Source organism: Acinonyx jubatus, chromosome D4 (genome assembly GCF_027475565.1).
Source record: "Acinonyx jubatus isolate Ajub_Pintada_27869175 chromosome D4, VMU_Ajub_asm_v1.0, whole genome shotgun sequence".
Lineage (NCBI taxonomy): Eukaryota > Metazoa > Chordata > Mammalia > Carnivora > Felidae > Acinonyx > Acinonyx jubatus.
In genome coordinates, this window is record NC_069391.1 from 28,590,273 (window position 1) to 28,611,189 (window position 20,917).

At 35.3% G+C, this 20,917-nt stretch overlaps 1 protein-coding gene across 2 annotated transcripts in view; it reads right to left on the reverse strand.

The window, feature by feature from the left end:
- The window catches only part of SMC2 (structural maintenance of chromosomes 2), a 67,567-nt gene that overhangs the window by 24,791 nt on the left and 21,859 nt on the right, over positions 1-20,917 (reverse strand). For both annotated transcript variants that reach the window (XM_027039588.2, XM_015077215.3), the window contains exons 12-17: positions 19,699-19,816; positions 18,879-19,017; positions 18,403-18,522; positions 16,209-16,413; positions 6,584-6,719; positions 4,176-4,300 (exon numbers count right to left, since the gene is read on the reverse strand). In XM_027039588.2, coding sequence (XP_026895389.1) covers positions 4,176-4,300; positions 6,584-6,719; positions 16,209-16,413; positions 18,403-18,522; positions 18,879-19,017; positions 19,699-19,816 — 843 coding nt within the window. The remainder of the gene's footprint in view (positions 1-4,175; positions 4,301-6,583; positions 6,720-16,208; positions 16,414-18,402; positions 18,523-18,878; positions 19,018-19,698; positions 19,817-20,917) is intronic.

Sequence of the window (20,917 nt, forward strand, 5' to 3'; positions counted from 1 at the left end):
ATGATCTAAAGAATTTAGGCTAAAATTTAAAAAAACTGTTCCAACCTTATTCCAGAAATGCTACGTTGAAACATAAACCCTGCCTAAGAACCACACTTGAATTATCTAAAGACTATGAGGAAATTATTTCCCAGCCTATGAAACTGAGTAACAAATTTTGTCTTTAACTTACTAAAAAGATCACAGACCACCTTTTAATATACTTGTAATATGCTTCCTAAGCCAGAACAAGAGTATAACTATGGTATTTCTCCTTTACTTAGTGGACAAAAAGCTTAATTTCATAAACAAACTTACATTGTATTCTTTGCCTATTTAGCTCTAATTTGTACAGGAAAAAAAAGCAAGATAAAATGAGTAGATTAGTGTCACAATTGCCACACACTGTGTTAGAATGCAGATACAAATACAACCCTGGAGACCATTAACTACATAATATCCTATGCTATTTTTCAGTGCACAATATCACTGCAAATAAAAATCAAAGAAAAAATTTAAAAAGTACCTTAAAACAAATTAACATGGAAATACAACATACCAAAACTGAATGGGATGCAGCAAATGCAGTTCTAAGAGTGAAGTTTATAGTGCTGCCTCCATCAAGGAAGGAGAAAAATCTCAAAAAACCTGACACATAAAGGAACTAAAAAGCAAAAAACAAAGCTCAAGGTTAGTAGAAGGAAGGAAATAAAGATCAGAGCAAAAGTAAAATGAAAGAGACTAAAAGATAATAGAAAAGATTAATGAAAGTGAAAGCTACTTCTCAGAAAGAATTGATACACCTCATGCCAGCCTAAGAACAAGAGAGGAATCAAGTAAAATCAGAAAAACGAGGGAGACACAACTGCTACCACAGAAACAGAGGATCCCAAGAGAGTATTATAAACAATTAGATGCCAACAAATTGGACAACCCAGAAGAAACAATAATTCCCAGAAATATACAACCTACGAAGACAATCATGAGAAACAGAAAATCGGAACAGACCAATTATTAACAAGGAGACGGAATCAGTAATCAAAAATCTCTGTTTAACAAACAAAAGTCCAGGACCAGATGGCTTCACTGGTGAATTCAGTCTCTCAAAGCACAGAAGAGGAGGGCACACTTCTAAACTCATTCTATTAAGGCCAGCATTACCCTGATACCAAAACCAGAGGACACCAGAGGAAAAAAGTTACTGCCTAATATCCCTGATGAACACAAACACAAAAATCTTCAACAGATATCAGCAAGCTGAATTAAAGAATACATTAAAAGGATGACACACCATGATCAAATGGGATTTATTTCAAAGATGCAAGGCTGGTTTAACATCTGCAACCAATGGGCTACACCACATTAACCAAATGAAGGATAAAAAGCATGTTCTCAATAGGTGCAGAAAAAGCTTAGACCAATTTCAACATCCATTTATGATAAAACTGAAGCCCACAGCTAACATCATACCCTATCTACAGTGAGAAGCTGAAAATTTTTCCTCTAAGATCAGAAACCAGTCAAGACTGACTCCATTTTTATTGAACATAGTCCTCAAGTCCTACTTAGAGCAATGTGGAAAAAAGAGGAAAAAAAAAAAGAGAAAGGCATCCAAATTCGAAAGGAGTAAAACTTTCTCTAGATGATCTATTATATATAGAAAACCCTAAAGATTCCACTAAAAAACTGTTAGAATAGACAAATTCTGTAAAGTTGCAGGATATGAAATCAATGTAAAAAAATCTGTTGCATTTCTATACAACAATAACTATCAGAGAAAGTAAGAAAATAATCCTACTTATAATTACATCAAAAAGAATAAAATACCTAGGAATAAATTTAACCAAGAAGGTAGAAAGAACCGTACACATAAAGCTATAATGCACTTATTGATAAAACAAACTGAAAAAGACACAAATAAATGGAAAGATATTCAGTGCTCATGGACTGGAAGAATACTGTTAAAATGTCCATACTATCCAAAGCAATCTACAGATCCGTTAAAAATCCCTATCAAAATTCTAATGGCATTTTTTCAGAAACAAACGAATCCTAAAATCTGTATGGAATAGCCAAAGCCATCTTAAGAATAACAAAGGCAGAGGCATCACACTCCTTATTTTAAATTATATTACAAAGCTATAGTAATCAAAACAGTATGGAATTGGCATTAAAAGTAGACACACCAGGAGGGGTTGTGGGAGGGGGGATGGGCTAGATGGGTAGGGGCATTAAGGAATCTACTCCTGAAATCATTGTTGCACTATATGCTAACTAATTTGGATGTAAATTAAAAAAAAAATAAAATGATAAAAAAAAGACACACCAATCAATGGAACAAAACAGAGCCCAGAAATAAATTGTCATAAACCCATGCATGAATGGTCAAAGGAGCCAAGAACATACAATGAAGAAGGAACAGTTTCTTCAATTAATGGTGCTTAGAAAACTGGACAGCCACATGCCAAAGAATGCAACTGCACCATTATCTTATACTACATATCAAAATTAACTCAATAGGTTAAAGACCTGAATGTAAGTCCTGAAACCATAAAACTCCTAGAAGAAAACATAAGTGATAAACTCCTTGACACTGGTCTTAACTGATTTTTTTTGGACTTCACACCAAAAGCAAACACAACAAAAGCAAAAATAACTGGGACAATTATCAAACTAAAAAGTTTCTGTAGAGCAACAAATTGAAAAGACAACATAATTAATGGGAGAAAATATGTGCAAATCATATCGATGAGAGATTAACACCCAAAATATGTAAGAAACTCCTACAACTCAAAAGAAAAAGCCAAACAGTCTGATTAAAAAACGGGTAGAGTATCTGAATAGACCCTTTTCTACAGCAGATACATAGTCACCCAGTACATGAAAAGATGCTCAACATCACTAAGCATCAGGGAAATGCAAATCAAAATCACAATAAGATAGATACACGTTAGAAGGGCTATTATCAAAAAAAACCAAATAACAAGTGTCAGAGATGATGTGGAGAAAAGGGAATCCCTCATGCACTGTTGGGAGGAATGCAAATTACTGCAGCAACTATGTTAAACAGTATGGAGGTTCCACAAAAAAATAAAAATAGATACGATGTAAAAGTTCTACTCCTGGGTATTTGAAGAAAACAAAAACAGTAACTCAAAAATATATACACACCACAATGTTCACTGCAGCATTATTTACAATAGCCAAGGGAAACAACTTAGGTAAGCATCTACTCATGGATAATGGGTAAAGAAAATGTGTGTGTATATATAATGGAATATTACTCAGCTATAAAAAAAGAATGAGATCTTGCCATTTGCAAAAACATGGATGGACCTCAAAGCCATTATACTAAATGAAAAAAAGAGAAAGATAAATACCATATAATATCACTTACATGTGGAATCTTAACCAATTAAAAAAATCTTAGTACAGAAAACAGATTGGTGGTTGCCAGAGATAGGGGGTAAACAAAATGGGTAAATTTTTTAAATTTTATAAAAAGGAAAGAAAATATTAGTGGGTAATAGGTAGGTGGATATTGTCCTATGGAATGAGAAAAACTAAAACTACCATATACAATTAAATTCTAATTAAAAGTGTAAGACAAGTTCTTAAAATGAGGGTTCTGTAGAAGCAGCTATAAATTGAATTAAACATTAAAAGTTTCTGTTTAACAAAAATACTATGAACAAAATTAAAAGACAAGCACATAAACCGAAAGATATTCATAATGTAGATAATCTATAAGAAATCGTAACTCTTAAGTATGAGAACAATAGAAATAAACCATAAGCAAGTCAATAGGAAAAATGGTTGAAAAGAAGTAGAATATTCACAGAAGTAGAAACCAAAAGGTCTGAGGAACAGATCAAATAGATTCTAGGCTTCCCCTGCAATATCTGCAGGTGAAAACAGTAATGTGCTACCTCTTTCTAACAATCACATTGGAGATATTTTAAAGACTTTCTAGAAAAGAAAGGATTTAGAGAACTGACAACTTTCATATGCCACTGGTGGAAATGTATACTGCTCCAAATGGGCAGAACTTGGCAATATAATAGTATCTAATAATTAAAATATTTAAGGTAACTAATTCAAATAAATATATAATAAAGATGAGATCTAAATATCTAAACAGATGATACTCTGTTTATCAGTATAAACAGAGGAAGCACAGAATGTTTTTATCTTACCAATGGTTTTTTTAAGGGCATCTAATTCTTCTTGTTGCTTGTGATAGGAGCTTTGCTGGAGCTTGGTTTGTAATAAATCTGCCTCCTCAGTTTTCATCTCCCACTGCTGTTTTAGTTGGCGATACCTTAGAAAAAGAGAAGTTTACAATAAATGGTCACAACTTTTCTGATATTTGAGACATGCATTCAAACAATAGGCTCTTGCCTAAAATAAACTCACATACAATATAAACAATTTTTTTTATGTGTATTTATTTCTGAGACAGAGAAAGACAGAGCATGAGTGGGGAGGGGCACAGAGAGAGGGAGACACTGAATCCGAAGCAGGCTCCAGACTATGAGCTGTCAGCAGAGCCCGACGTGGGGCTCGAACTCACAAACCATGCGATCATGACCTGAGCTGAAGTCGGTTGCTCAACCGACTGAGCCACGCAGGTGCCCCTCAATATAAACAATATTAAGATGCCACTGATTACAAGAATAGTTTTGAAGACTCAGTTTTTGAGGAATCAAATTCAAGTCTGATTTGATCACTGAAGGTAAACGACTCTAAACGGCCAAGGCTGACAACTATTTACAGAAATATTAATTTTAGAAAGCACTAAATATAACCTTTAAATAAATAGGTTTCCTTAAAAATGGTCTCTTCTACTGAGCCTTACCAAGAAGAAAAACTCCAAACTCCACAACAGCTTCCCACAAGAATACATTAATATGCAACAATCACACAAAATTTCAAAAATCTGGTTATCAATTCCCATTTTCAAATACTAATAAAAAGTTCCCCCCAACATTCTGCAATGAGACTGATAGTTTTAAAAGACCTAGTACTGAACTAAACATTATATTGTGCTCTTCTTGTAAACCCTGTAATCTAGCCCATTTCTAGCTGCTTAATATTTTCTTTGGAAGGTATTTAGCTAATTCAGCCGCAGTGAAATATCAAGTTGTAATAAATTCACAAGGCAGCTTGACACTAGAAATTCATGAGGTCTGAGGAAAAAGGAAGCAACTTATAAAACATAAATACTCCCTTGAGTATTCTTGGCTGAGAATGCTTGACAGCAATTAAAACTGTAATTTTAAAGCCATTTTTCAATTCATTTAAAAATGGGGAGTATAGAAACTTGAAAAAAAAAAGATAAAAGCTATTTTCCTGATATGGTCTGTGAAAGAATGGCTTTAGTTGATACTTCCACTCTCATATTTTTAAAAATCTATTTCCTTTCCTTGACCTCAATGCCACTATCAGTCCACAAGACAACTCTGCAAAATAAATGATCCAATACTACTGAATAAAGGTAACAGCACCAAGCCAAATGCCAGCTGCAAACTCATTGCCTTGCCGAAGTTTCCACAGATACTCACTTTTTGGTAATTTATGTTAAAGAAGGTAAAAGCAGGCTTTGTATGTATATGTTTGAGTGGGCATTTTGATATAATATCTATGTTGGAATGACCACTTTGACTAATTATGAGCATCTCTTCTATACATATAATATTCCAAAAAAGTCTTGGCAACATTCTAAGTTTTGATAATTTCAGAAGATGAATGTTTAAAATTTACAAAACCATATATATTTTGAAGTTTATTTATATATGATTTTTAAACTTTGTTCAGTATTGTGAATTCTGAATAAAATGTCTGATTTTAATTTTAACTCCGTTCCCATTTGTCATCTTTGGAGACTGTAGGTTTGTGGCATTTTTCCTCTTAGAACTCAGTGTTACCTAACATGTTTTACCAATTTAACTTTGAAAGCAAGAAGAAGGAAGAGATTTATGTTTGGTTCGCTGCTGTATTCCCAGCTCCTACAAGAGTACTTGGCACTGACGTTAAGTGATGAAAAGATACATGAGGTAGCATGACGCCAATTAAAAAAAAAAAAATGTACCTGTACCATACACAAACAGAAGTAATACTGAAAGGTACACATACATATGCATACCCATACCCCTACAAAAGAAACACAGTAAGGAAACACTTTAACAGTGACTTTCTTACATGCCTCAGTAGGCAGCTCAGTGATCTTTAATAATGTATAGGATAGCCACGATGCTACTAAACTTAATGTTGGTATCTGATCAATGCTACATTGTGTATCATTTCAAATCAAAGACTCCAGTACCCTCTGGTATCAACATCCAGAGTATGGATTTCCCCACCAATCCCAGTAGAATGTTAACAGTGTATCTCAACAGGGAAAGAAAAATATTTGGTTGATGTTTTTTCTTCCTTTTAATTAGCTTTCCCTAATTTCTTATAACAATGACATTCTTATCAGAAAAAGCTAACTGATAAAAGTCAGAAGTTGTATTTCTTTAGCTAAAATTCTTTCATCTTCTACCATGCAAATCTTTGACCAAAAAGAAACTTAAAAATACAACTTAATTCAACAAAGTCTTACTTTTCAGCTGTGTTTTTAAGACCTGCTAATTCCTCATCTAGAGCCTGTAGCTCATTCTCCTTAATTCTCAGCTCATCTTGAACACCTTTGAGTTCTTGAAACTTGGTTAAAATAGAAGCTGCCTGGGATCGAGCACCTGATTGAAGCAAATTGAAACAGACCTTAGTCATTAAGTTACCACATATTTAGTAAACAATAAAAAAATTTCTGAGAATTATACTTGAAAAGATTCAACAGCAAATCTTTTATAGTGAGCTTATGAAGATACAGATTTCAATGCATCATTGGAATCTCAGGACATACATACTTGATAAGAAATACTTCTAAGAAGATGTGATGGATTATTCATTCAAATAATCACTGCCCCGGCCTTCTAGGCCCACCCCTCCCAGGGCCACTAATCTCTCCGAGAGTATCAGCTTAGCCACGTGATTGGCTCTGGCCAATGAAATGAAAAATGTGCCTTTTTTGAAAGTAAGCTTAAAAGGCAGCACATAATTCATCATTTGTCTCCTCTCTCCCATGAGAAAAGCATGTTCACAGTAAGGGCTATTTTTCCTTCAGTCTGGGTCCCACAATAAGAATAACACTGAACAGAAATAACTGATCTACAGGTAAAGAAGCATAATTATTGAATGAACTTGTAAACCATTGGGATTTGGGGGCTATTTACCACCACATCATAACCTGGCCTGAACTTTGATGTAGCAGAGGAAGCAGCTAAATTGGTTTCACTTTACAAACAACTGTGAATGTCTGACAATACTAGGTTACATTGGCAAGAATACTCTAGGTTTGATGGGAGAATACAAAAGTCAATTAGCAATGCTATTATGAGCACTTTGTTATTTGTTAATATGATAAAGAGTTGCATATTTGCCATTCCTAAGTAGGAACTTCAAGAACATCCAAATCAATGAAATCTAAAGTTTCTCCTATTTTAGATACTTAATATTTGATCTCTCTTTATCCTCCAATTGCAGATACTAATCCTCTTATTCTTTGTTGGCTATTGTTTTCTTGGCCTAGAAAGAAATTATGTCACTTAGTATCTTAACAGTCATTATTCAGTCTCTTGGTTTGGTTAAAGGCACAAACTGTAAAAACAGACTACTTGAATTCAAATCCTGGGCTTTGCCACTTACCAGCAAGTTATTTCACTGCATACTGGAGATGACAGTAATATACTCCCCATATAGTTGCTATAAGGATGAAAAAGCACTGAGAATAGATCTTCATTAAAGGATAAAAATGTCCTCTATCTGCATTGCCCAGTTACCCATTAACTATTAATGGTCACTGGGTCCTTGAAATGTGACTAGTACAATCGAGGTTATTATTTTTATTTATCTTATTTAAATGTAAACAGCCATGTATGGCTACTGTACTGGACAGCACAGTCTTACAGTGTTGCCTGGTACTAAGTACTATTCAGTCTGTTATTACTCGACCACTCAACATAGATCTGCAAATTCAATGTGACAAACATAAGAAGAATATGATCATTATCTTATTCTCAAGGGTAGATTTAATTTTTTCTTTTACTTTTGAAAGGAGAAGTGGCATACAGAAATTAGAAGTTAGTGTTTCCTGATGAAGTGGGCAAAGTAAAAATGTACTAAATAAAAAAATTTCCCAGTGGCTAGAATATCCTAATAGGGCAAAATGCAAGAAAAACAAAATAAAAACAAAACAGGAACAGACTACATGAGAAGAACAGAAGAAAGTAATACTATTGATTACTAAGCTGTGAGCTCCTTGAGGGCTATGACACTTTATAATTTCTCAGTATTATTAAGTAGCTGTGACACAGTAGGTATTCAAAAGAAAAACCAATCCTTAAATTAGGAATAGAACTCTGGATTAAGTCATTCCAAACCCACACTTTCCTATTTTAAAAACAAAACAACAAAAACCCCCATCCTATTTACCACACAGAATTTTGAGGACAAAATGATATAAAACCTACCTTCAAGATTTGTGGGGAAGATGGAAGCAGAGTAGGAAGACCCTAGGCTCACCTCGGCCCCTGAATCAAATCAAATCACCTGAAATACCCCAGAAATTGACCTGAACTGCAGAAGAAACTCCACAAGTTAAGGCAGAGAAGAGACCACATCAAAGAAGGCAGGAAGTGTAGAGACACAGTTTGGGAGAGAAACAGATTGTGGCCACCGTGGTGGGGTGGGAGCTGCAGTCACAGAGACGCACGAGCACATAGGGGAGGCCATGCAGAGAATACAAATCCCTGTAGCAATTGGCTTCAAAAGAAAGAGGGACCAAATTTTGTGAGTTGTGGCAACCAGTGGGGATTAAAACCTGGAGTTCTAAAGGTCAGCATGCTTGGCTATGGGAAAGCCCCGAGGGTACTGGAGCCCCTCTTTGGAGACACAGTGGGGCAAACAGCCTGCTACAAACAGTATGGTAACTGCTTTCTGAAGAGCATCTGGGGCACATGGTGGGGAAGCTGTGAGCTCATCTGGAAGCTTGTCCCAGAGAGGCAGCATTCACAGAGAGATCCCTTTAGGACAAAGAACTAGCAGGAGCCATTTCCCTCCCTGCTCCTCAGCATAAACACAGGGCCATCTGTGGAAACCAATACAGCACAGACACTTGCTACCTAACATTCTTATACCAAGTTCCATCTCCCATGCTCAGGCAGATGCACCCTTCCCAGTCATGCTTGCCTCAAGTCCCATCACTGTAGGCTCCTACCCCCAAAAGACCAGTCCAACCCTTGCCAACACATATCTCCAGACATAGGAGTTTAAATTTTTTTTTTAATGTTTATTTATTATTGAGAGACAGACACAGAGCTTCAGCAGGGGAGGGGTAGAGAGAGGGAAGACACAATCTGAAGTAGGCTCCAAGCTCTGAGCTGTCAGCACAGAGCCCGACACGGGGCTCGAACTCAGAACTGAGATCATGACCTGAGCCGAAGTCGGTCGCCCAACCAACTGAGCCACCCAGGTGCCCCTCCAAACCTATGATTTTATGCAGCCTCGACTCCACTGGCAATAGGTCTCATTTCACAAGGAGACTAGAGCATACCTAGTTAATAAAATGCTTCACATTCAGGCCAGAGACCAAACACTGCCCATGACAGGCAAAAAGAACTGCTGTAGACCACTGGCCTGAAGGATAAAGAGGCCAGTACACAACAGGAGAACGTACACAGGACACACTGTAGATACTCCCAGAAACTCCAAACCTGGAGAACAGGGGATGCTATACTCCAGGGAACTCTTCTTCATCAGGCCATTACCATTAAGAACAGAAGATGTAACTGACTTTCCTAACACCTGCTTTCCCTCTACCTGGAAACAGGTAGAGACTTAGACAAAATGAGAAGACATAGGAATTTATCCTAAATGAAAGAACATGACAATGCCACAGCCAGAGATCCAAACAAAACACATACAAGTAACATGACTGATAGAAAACTTAAAGTAATAATCATAAAGATATTGCACTTGAGAAAAAAGTGGAAGACATCAGTGAGACCCTTAATACAGAGATAAAAAGAACCAATCAGTGATGAAGAGTGCAATAGATGAGATTACAAACACCCATGATGCAATGGAAGAGAAACAAATTAATTACCTAGAAGACAGAGAGGTGGAAAATAATCAAACTGAACAGAAGTGAGATAAAAGAATTATTCAAAAAGTGAGTATACTAAGGGAACTCAGTGACCCCATCAAATGTAGTATTATTTGAATGGTAGGGATCCCAAAAGAATAAGACAGAGAAAAGGGGGCAGAAATTTTGAAGAAATAATACCTGAAGACTTCACTAATCTGGGGAAGGAAACATGTCTACTTCCAAGAGACACAGAGAACCCCCAACAGAATCCACAAAAGCAGATTCACACAAAGATATATTGTAATTAAAATGTCAACATGTAGTGATAAACAATTTTAAAAAGGAGCAAGACAAAAAATGACAGTAACATACAAGGGAAACCCCATAAGGCTATCAGCAGCTTTCTTAGCAGAAACTTTGCAGGCCAGAAGGGAGTGGCCTAACACACTAAAAGTGCTGAATGGGAAAAATAGGCAGCCAAGATTACTTTATGAAGCAAGGCTATCATTCAGAATAGAAAGAAAAATAGTTTCCCAGAGAAACAAAAATGAAAGGAGTTCATGACCACTAAACCAGACCTGCAGGAAACTGACTGGAAAGGAAAGACCAAAAGTGACCATATGTAAGCGGGAGACACATAAGTTACAAAAATAAGTATTTCTGTAGAAAATCAGTCAAAGAATTCACAAAATACAAAGATGTAAAATGTGACACTAAATACCTAAAAGGTGGGGAGGAGAGCAGTAAAGAATGGGTTCAAACTTAAGCAAATCACATAACATAGACTGCTATATGCAAACGACGTTATATACAAATCTAATGGTATCCAAATAGAAAAGTAGAAATAGACATGCAAAGGATAAAGAACAAGGAATGCAAATATAGCACTAAAGAAAACCAGCACACCATGAAAGAGGAGAAAGCATGAGGGAAAAACTTCAGAAACAAAACGACAATAAGTACCTACGTGTCAATATTTACTTTGAATGTAAATGGACTAAATGCTCCAATCAAAAGACATAGGGGGACAGAATGCAAAAAAGACCCAACTATATGCTGCCTACAAGAGACACATTTCAGGGGCACCTGGGTGGCTCAGTCAGTTAAGCATCTGACTTGGGCTCAGGTCATGATCTCACGGTTCTTGAGTTCAAGCCCCATGTTGGACTCTGTGCTGACAGCATGGGGCCTGGAGCCTGCTTCAGATTCTTGTCTCTCTCTCTCTCTCTCTCTCTCTCTCTCTGCCCCTCCCCCACTCAGCCTCTGTCTCTCTCTCTCAAAAATAAACATTTAAAAAAAAAAAAAAAAGATAGACACATTTCAGACCTAAAGACACCTGAAGGTTGAAAATGAGAGAACGGAGAGACATTTATCATGTAAATGGATGTCAAAAAGAAAGCTTAAGTAGACATATTTATATCAGACAAAATAGATTTTAAAACAAAGACTGTGACGAGAGACAAAGAGGGACACTATATAATAAGAAAAGCAACTATCCAACAAGGAGACATAACAATTTTAAATATTTATGCACCCAACATGAGAATACACAAATATAAAAAATAGTTAATAACAACATAAAGGAATTAATCAATAGTCATACGATAATAGTAGGGGATTTTAACACCCCACTAATGTCAATGGAAAGATCAAAAAATCCACAAGGAAACAGTGGCTTTGAATGACACACTGGATCAGATGGATTTAACAAATATATTTAGAACATTCCATCCTAAATAGCAGAATACACATTCATTCCAGGTTCAAATGGAAAATTCTCCAGAACAGATCACATATTAGGCCACAAAAGAAGTCTCAACAAATTCAAAAAGACTTAAGTCATATCATGCATCTTTTCTGACCACAATGCTATGAAACTAGAAATCAACCACAAGAAAAAGTCTAGAAAGAACAATAAATATATGGAAGATTAAAACATGCTACTAAATTATGAATGGGTCAGCCGAGAAATCAAGGAAGAAATCCTAAAATACATGGAAACAAATGAAAATGAAAACAGTCCAAAACCTTTGGGATGCAGCAAAAGCAGCTCTAAGAGGAAGTTTAGGGCAATACAGGCCAACTTCAAGAAGCAAAAAAAAAAAAAAAAAAATCTCAAACAACTATATCTAAAGGAGCTAAAGAAAGAAAAAACAGAACCCCAAAACAGCAGAAGGGAGAAAATAAATATTAGAGCAAAAATAAATGATATAGAAATTAAAAGAACAAAACAGATAAATGGTTCCTTAAAAAGATGAACAAAATTGATAAATCTTCAGTCAGAACCATGAAATAACAGAGAAAAAGGACTCAAATAAAATTACAAATGAAAGATGAGAAATAATAACCAACCTCACAGAAACACAAACAACTGTAAGAGAATATTATGACTATATGCCAACAAATTGGACAATGCAGAAGAAACAGATAAATTCCTAGGAACATATAACTTATCAAAACTGAAACTGGAAGAAATAAAAAATTTGAACAGACTGATTACAAGCAAGAAGACTGAATCAGTAATATAAAAATTCCCAAAGAGCAAAGGTCTAGGACAAAGTGGCTTATTCTACCAAACATTTAAAGACGAGTTAATACCTACATTTCTCAAGCTATTCTGAAAGTAGGAAAGGAAGGAAAACTTCCAAATTCATTTTACAAGGCCAGCATTAACCTGATACAAAAACCAAATAAAGGTACTAGAAAAAAAAAAAAAAAGACATCTACAGGCCACTATCTCTGATGAACGTATATATAAAAATCCCCAACAAAATACTAGCAAATCGAATCCAACAATACATGAAAAAAGTTATTGACCATAATCAAATTAATCAATGTGATCCATCATCAAGAGAAAGGATAAAAATCATATGATCACTTCAACAGATGCAGAAAAAGCATTTGACAAAGTACAACATCCATTCATGATAAAAGCCCTCAACAAAGTAGGTTTAGAGGGAACATACTTCAACATAATAAAGGCCATATATGAAATACCCACAACTGATATAATATCCAATGGGAAAACAGATTTTACTATAAGATCTAGAACAAGATAAGAATGCCTACTCTCACTACTTTTATTCAACATAGCACTGGCAGTCCTAGCTCAGGCAATTAGGCAACAAAAAGAAATAAAAGGTATCCAAATTGGTAAGGAGGTGGTAAAACTTTCACTATTTACAGATAACATGATACTATATATAGAAAACCCTAAAACTCCACCAAAAAACTATTAGAACCGATCAGGGAATTGAGTAAAGACGCAGGATACAAAATCAATGTGCAGAAATATGCTGCACTTTCTATATACTAATAATGAAGCAGCAGAAAGAGAAATGAACAATCCTACCAAAAACAGAAAATACCTAGAAATAAACTTAGCCAAGGGGGTGAAACATCTGTACTCTGAACACTATAACACTGATGAAAGAAACTGAAGATGATACAAAGAAAGATATTCCATGCTCATGGACTGGAAAAAATATTATTAAAATGTCTATACTACCCAAAGTAATCTACACTTTTAATGCAATCCATTTTCCACAGTACTGAAACAAACAATCCTAAAATTTATATGGAACCACAAAAGACCCCAAATAACCAAAGCAATCTTGAAAAAGAAAAGCAAAGCTGGAGGTATCAGCTTCAAGTTAGATTACAAAGCTGTAGGAATGGAAATAGTATGGAACCAGCACAAAAACAGATACCTAGATCAATGGAAAAGAACAGAAAGCCCAGAAATAAACCCACAACTATATGGTCAATTAATCTTTGACAAAGAAGGTAAGAATATCTAATGGGAAAAAGACAGTCTCTTCAGCAAATGGCATTGGGCAAACTGGTCAGCTACATGGAAAAAACAACAACAAAAACAACAAAAAAAACTAGACCACTTTCTTATATCATGCACAAAAATAAACTCAAAATGAACTAAAGACAGAGCTGAGACCTGAAACCATAAAAACCCAGGAAGAGAGGACAGGCAGTGATGTCAATGACACAGGTCATAGCAACATTTTTCTACATACGTCTCCTGAGGCAAAGGAAAGGACTACATGAAAATAAAAAGCTTCTGCACAGTGAACAAAACAATCAGCAAAACTGAAAGAGAATCTACAGAATAGAAGATATTTGTACCTGACATATCTGATGAAGGATTAGTATCCAAAATATAAAGAATTGACAAAACTTGACTCAAAAAACAAAAAAATCCAACTAAAAAGTGGGCAGAAGACATGAAGAGACATTTCTCCAAAGAAATACAAATGGCCAAAAGACACATGAAAAGAGGCTCATCAAAATCACTCATCATCAGGGAAATGCAAATCAAAACTACAATGAGGTATCACCTCACATCTGTCAAAATGGCTAAAATGAAAACACAGGAGACAAGTGTGGTAGAGGATGTGGAGAAATAGGAACTCTCTTGCACTGTTGGTGGGAATGTACACTGGTGCAGTCACTGTGGAAAACAGTACAGAGGTTCCTCAAAAGGTTAAAAATGGAACCACCCTATCATCCATCCATTGCACTACTGGTGCGATTTTGGTGTTTACCAAAAATACACAAAAACACTAACTCAAAGGGATACATGCACCCATACGTTTATTGCAGCTTTATTTACAATATCCAAATTATGTAACCAGCCCTACGTGTCTGTCAACTGATGAATGGATAAAGAAGAGGTGGTGTGTGTGTACATGTACATATGTATATATATACATATATATATATAGACATAATATTCAATCATAAAATAGGAAATCTTGCCATTTTCAAGGACATGAATGGACTGAGAAAGTATAATGCTAAGTGAAATAAGTCAGTCAGAGAAAGAAAAATACCATACAATTTCACTCATATATGCAATTTAAGGAACAAAGGAAAAAAGAGAGAGAAGCCAAGAAACAGACTCGTAAGTATAGAGAACTGATGGCTACCAGATGGAAGGTTGGTAGGGTGATAGGTGAAATAGGTGACAGGGATTATTAAGGAGTGTACTTGTTGGGATGAGCACTGGGTGATGTAGGAAATTGTTGGATCACGAAATTGTACACCTGAAATTAATATAACACACTATGTTAACTACGCTAAAATTAAATTTAATAAAAAAAAACTTATATAATCAATAGAGCATGATCATTTTTCTTTTAATACATTTAGTACTGAGTATTTTTTTGGTATTACTCTTGTCTTCTAGGCTTTCTTTTTGTTGCTGTTTATCTCATACCTTGTGTATCTTGTTAATATTTTACTTTTACCTTTTTGTTCATCATTTAGTTTTAAGCCCAAAAGTAAATAAAGCCAAAAAAACCACAATCAACCTTAAAAGTAAATAAACAGAAAGTCAAATCCATAGATCTTTGCACTTCAATAAAAGATTTTCAAGTCACTAGAAAACGAGTATGCTTAATAACTGTTTTCTACTTCTACTTTTTATAATCGTACCTATCTCATAGATAAGCTATTGAAACGTTAAATGAATTAATGGCATGGTTCCTGGAGTATCATAAGTTATCAATAAACATACAGAGGAAACCATAGTAGTGGTTCAATATTAGCTCTGTAATCCAACTGAGTTAAAATACTAGCTCTAACACTATTTGCCACTGAGTGAATTACTAAACTTTTCTCATTTAATTCCCTAAAAAAAATGGGGAAAAAAACTACTTTATAAAATAGTTGTAAGGAATGAGAAAAAAGAGCAAATATGTATATCAGGGTGCCTGGGTGGCTCAGTCAGTTGAGTGTCTGACTTTGGCTCAAGTCATCATACTGTGGTTTGTGAGTTCGAACCCCACATTGGGCTCTGTGTAGACAGCTCGGAGCCTGGAGCCTGCTTTAGATTCTGTGTCTCCCTCTCTGTTGCTCACCAACTCATGCCCTGTCTCAATCTCTCTCTCTCTCAAAAATGAATAAACGTTAAAAAAAATTTTTTTAGAAAAAAAAAGCAAATTGTAAAGCACCTAGCATAATATGAATTAAATAAATGTTAACTATTTTTATTTTTTTGCAAAAAAACAAACACATAACGTACCTCCACTCAATGTTCCATGAGGATCAAATACATCACCTCCTAGAGTAACAGTTCTGGTCATTATCCTTTTATCAAAGGCCACTTTTTTTGCATTATCCATATTATTACAAACAAATGTTGTTCCAAAGACAAATTCCATTGCTTTCTGAAGTTCTGGTTTGTATTCAACAAGGGAAAGAGCTACATGAACATTGTTAGGGCCAACCTATGGAAAAACAACAGATCTATCACAGTAAATACTACTCCTTTCTTTTCAAATATTATTTTATAAAACAGAAGTGCTATACTAGAAATTTAAGTAATACTTAACTGAACACTATAATTCCTTTTGAACTTTCTAAAATGCTATGGAAAACTCAAGAGTTTTAGAACAAATTTCAAGTTTAAACACTAAAAGTTCTACAGCTACATAAAATATTTAGCTAAGGCACCAGGCATTATGAGAGTGTCTATTAAGCAAGAGCCAGTACCAAGTTTCTAAATTCAAAATGGACTATGGACACATTCTCTTAATTAAAATACAACAGTTGCTTGGGGCGTCTGGGTGGCTCAGTCAGTTAAGCGTCCGATTTTGGCTCAGGTCATGATCTCGTGGCTTGTGAGCTTGAGCCCTGCATCAGGCTCTGTGCTGACAGCTCAGAGCCTGAAGCCTGCTTCCGATTCTGTCTCCCTCTCTCTGCTCCTCCCCTGTTCATGCTGTCTCTCTCCCTCTCTGTCTCTCTCTCTCTCTCTCTCTCTCAATAAATAAATAAATAAATAAATAAATAAATAAATAGTAAAAAAAATTTAAATACAGCTGTTGCTGGATCAACCCAATTTTATAAAATGTTTTATTTCAACTATTAGTAATTTGGCTGGTCCACAGTGAATACTTTTTCATTCAAATTAAACATGCTAGGGCAAACAAACAGACCAACAAAAACACATGCTAGGGCAGCCACCTACCAACTACCAAAGTAAAAACACAACTAACAATTGCAAGAGTCAAAAAAAATTTTTTTTAATTCTTCTTTTTTTTTTTAATCCAACTGCCTCTTCTCAACCTTTGTTTATAATATTTTCTTCTGCTCATCTTTTTAAAATAACTAAGCATTCTTTAAGGAGCTTAGTAGTAGCAAGAGAAATCAAAATGAAGGCAGCTGTTTAACAAATGTTCAGCATTGTTCTCTGACACAGCAGCTACCGTTAAAAAGGTTGAAGAGATCTGAATATAAGTATTTTTGCCATTACCTGAAATCCCAATTTACTACTTACACTCGGACTTGTCCGAAAGCTGAAATAACTTCCAAAACCTTCCACACCCATTGGTAATTTTTTAAAGTAAATGAAGTACTAACTAGAACACCACCTTTTAATTACTCTGCACTCATTTTCCTTCTCCTAATAGTATACGTATCAATACAACTGTATTTTGAAATAATTTTCATTGAAGGCTTCTCAACATCAGCAAGAACACTGAGTATACATTTAGTATCTTAAATACAAATGCATTTCTAGGTTTCCTAACTGCCATTTCAACTGATGCTCAATAAAAAAATGGTATCACTGCTGAACATTAGGATTGGCTTCATGTTATTACCTACAGTCACACAACCATAACCAAATGTATGGTCTTGTACTCCTTTGGGGGGAAGGGGGGTTGTGTGTGTTTTTGTTTTTGTTTTTTAACTAATAGCAATACCACTTTAGGTCCACCTTAGCACCTGACTGGGTATCCCAGTTCCTGCCTTTGTATGTCCAGAGGTTGGAAGGCAATGTAGAGATACTTTAATAGAGAAGCATCTCTGCAAGACTGATGGACACCTTCCAAAACCATTGTCACTGTGGGCACTTTGTGCCTGACAGGAAAAAAAAAAAACACTGAAGAATTCTGGTATTTATAAGCTTTGTATATCTAACAACTCAGAGATCAGAAATTTAATGTTATCATGTGATAGTCATGTGACCTCACTTAAGGTTTAAAGACATTTTAACATTACAACTCTGAAATATCAAAGGGAGTTTGTCTTCCCCCATTTCTATTCTCTTTCTAATTTCACATAAGCCAACTCTTACTTTTTTTTGTAGCTTAACTATTTGAAGTATGGTAACAATACAACTTTATGGTTCCATATATGATTATGTCCCCCAAGTTAATGTCCCCTAACTAAATAAACCAAGTAAGATGTACATAAAACATATAAATAAGACTTACAAGATTCTGTGCGACCCTCAGAGTTTCCGGAGCAATACATCTGGCTGAAATCTTATTCAGTGGAATTATAGTGTATCGACGCTTCAATTCCCCCTTTTCTAGTAGCTTTTTTCCAGTCACCTAAAACATTGTGCATTTGAAATAAAGAAAATATTAATGACAGAAAATATTCAGATGGAAAGAGTACAAGTTTAGGAATCCACAATTAAATATTTAGTGCCTACCATCCTAAACAATCAAAAGTCTAAGACTGATAATAAGCATTCTGGGCTCCTGAATAAGCATGTGACTTCTTTGGGAATACAGTTAATCAAATACGATATAATCAGTAATAAAATAAAAGTCATTAACTGAATTACTGTACTTATAAACCTTAGGAACAGCTTAAAACATAAAGAAAGTACTCCATTGTAGAAACTCATGATTTTTCCAGCTAAAGACCAATTGTAAATTTTCTTTCATTATAATTAATTTACCTCTGTGTCTACTACAACATTGTAGAGCCTTTCCCCAGCCACCAATTCTAAAGCTGTCGTTGCAGAAGTATCTTTCACACTAATCAGAGAAGCTACAAGTCCTTTCACACAATTTCTATTCCAGTTCTTCTCTGGATCCCTAAAATACAACACATGACAAAAAATTAATGTGAAACAATAAAACAGATTAAGTTATATTTTAGTAGTCAAGAGCTCTTTCTGACAACACATTCAATCGAAAGAGAAGCATATACAGTTTTAAGAAAAACAAAAATTTTTAAATGTTCCGGATGACTAGTCAGCTATTGCTTTAAGTCAATCAAAAACTCTTTCAGTATATATTGTTTTCAACGTAGCAAAAATAATGTTGATGTTCTTTTTAACACATTACTTTGAGTATTCCATAAAAAAAAACCCATGTAGCAAAACAAATTGTAAAATGCTAATGTAGATATTTACAGAAACTGTGGACTAAATTTCCCTCATTTTGATCTTAAGAATTCCCCTGCCAACATCTGAAACGTTTCAATAAACATCTAAGAAAAAAATACCAATTAAGGAAAAGCAACTTATAATATTTTTCATACAAAAATCGTAATGTTAACAAAATTTTCGGACTGCCTTCCAGCTTAAATGAAAATATATCTTGGTTAACATTTCAATAAATGTTTAGGGAAAAAAACCCCAATTAAGGAAAAGCAGCTTACAATACTTTCATACAAAAAACTTGATGTAAATGAAATTTTCACTGTCTTCCAAGCTTAAATAAAAATATATCTTGGCTATTGCTACATTAAAATTTTAGGTTTAAATCTCTTACCTGTAGGCAAATTGAATATTGGGAAATCTGGCTAAGAGAGCTTCATATGTTTCTTTCAATCTACTGATATCACGAGATAACTGCCTGCGCTTTTCCAGAAGTCCTTCCTCTTTGTTTTCTGAATAGTAAATTACAAGTAAATTGAAACAAAATTTTAAAAATACAAATATTCTGTTTTAAAGAAACTATCAGTTTTGGAAACCTCTATTTCCAAAGCATTCCTAGAAGCAAAATACAGATTTCTGGCATCAAATAAAAAGCATGCTTAACATGAAGAATCAAGTAGACAATACTACCAACAAATAACAGTAATTTCCACTCTAAGAAACAATATATGAATTGAATAACCACTAATGTGGAAATAAATAACATTTTGGGAATTCTCTAGTGGCACTTCAGTAACTGAAGCAGGAAACTGTCAGTAGTAAATTTTCACAACTTCAAAGAGCTAGAAAGATGATGGAATAGGAGAATCCCGACTTCACCAAGTCCCACAGATGCTACCAGATAACACCTACATAAGTGTAAACAACCCAAAATGGCCCAAACACTGGCACAACAGACTCTCCACAGCTAAATGTAGAGAAGAGGCCACAAGGAAGAGGGTAGGAAGGACAGAGATAGAGTCAGGAGCCAAACAGAACTGCAGGAATGCCAATGGCAGGAAAGGACACCAAGGGCACAAACAGAAGAAATGGACCTTCAGTCACACCAGGCTACAAGCACAAGGAACCCATAAGGGGAAGACAAATCCCCATAACATTTGCCTCTGAAAACCAGAGGGGCATAACTTCACAAGTTCTTATCATTAGCAGGGCTTAACTCCTGGCACTTTAAAAATCAGTAGGGTCAGCTCTAAGAGAGCCAAGAAATTGAGAGGAAACTAACTCCTCACCCTTAAAAAGACAGCACAACAAACAGCCCCGCAGATGTCTAGCATTTAACAGTAGCAGTTCGAAAAACGCCTGGAATATACTGGTGGGAGATTTGTGTATTAATCTCAAAGAATGTGCTGGAGGGGCAGAAATCCTTGAGAGACTTCTCCAGGAACAAAAGAACTGGCAGGCACCATTTCCTTCTTTAGTCCCTCGGCCTAGACACACAGACACTTGCAGGAAACAGCACAGCTCTCTATCTAGCTTTGCTAACAATGTGCCTCAACCCCATGTTATAAAACTGTCCCCTCCCACAACAGACCTGTGCAAACCTTGATAATTCT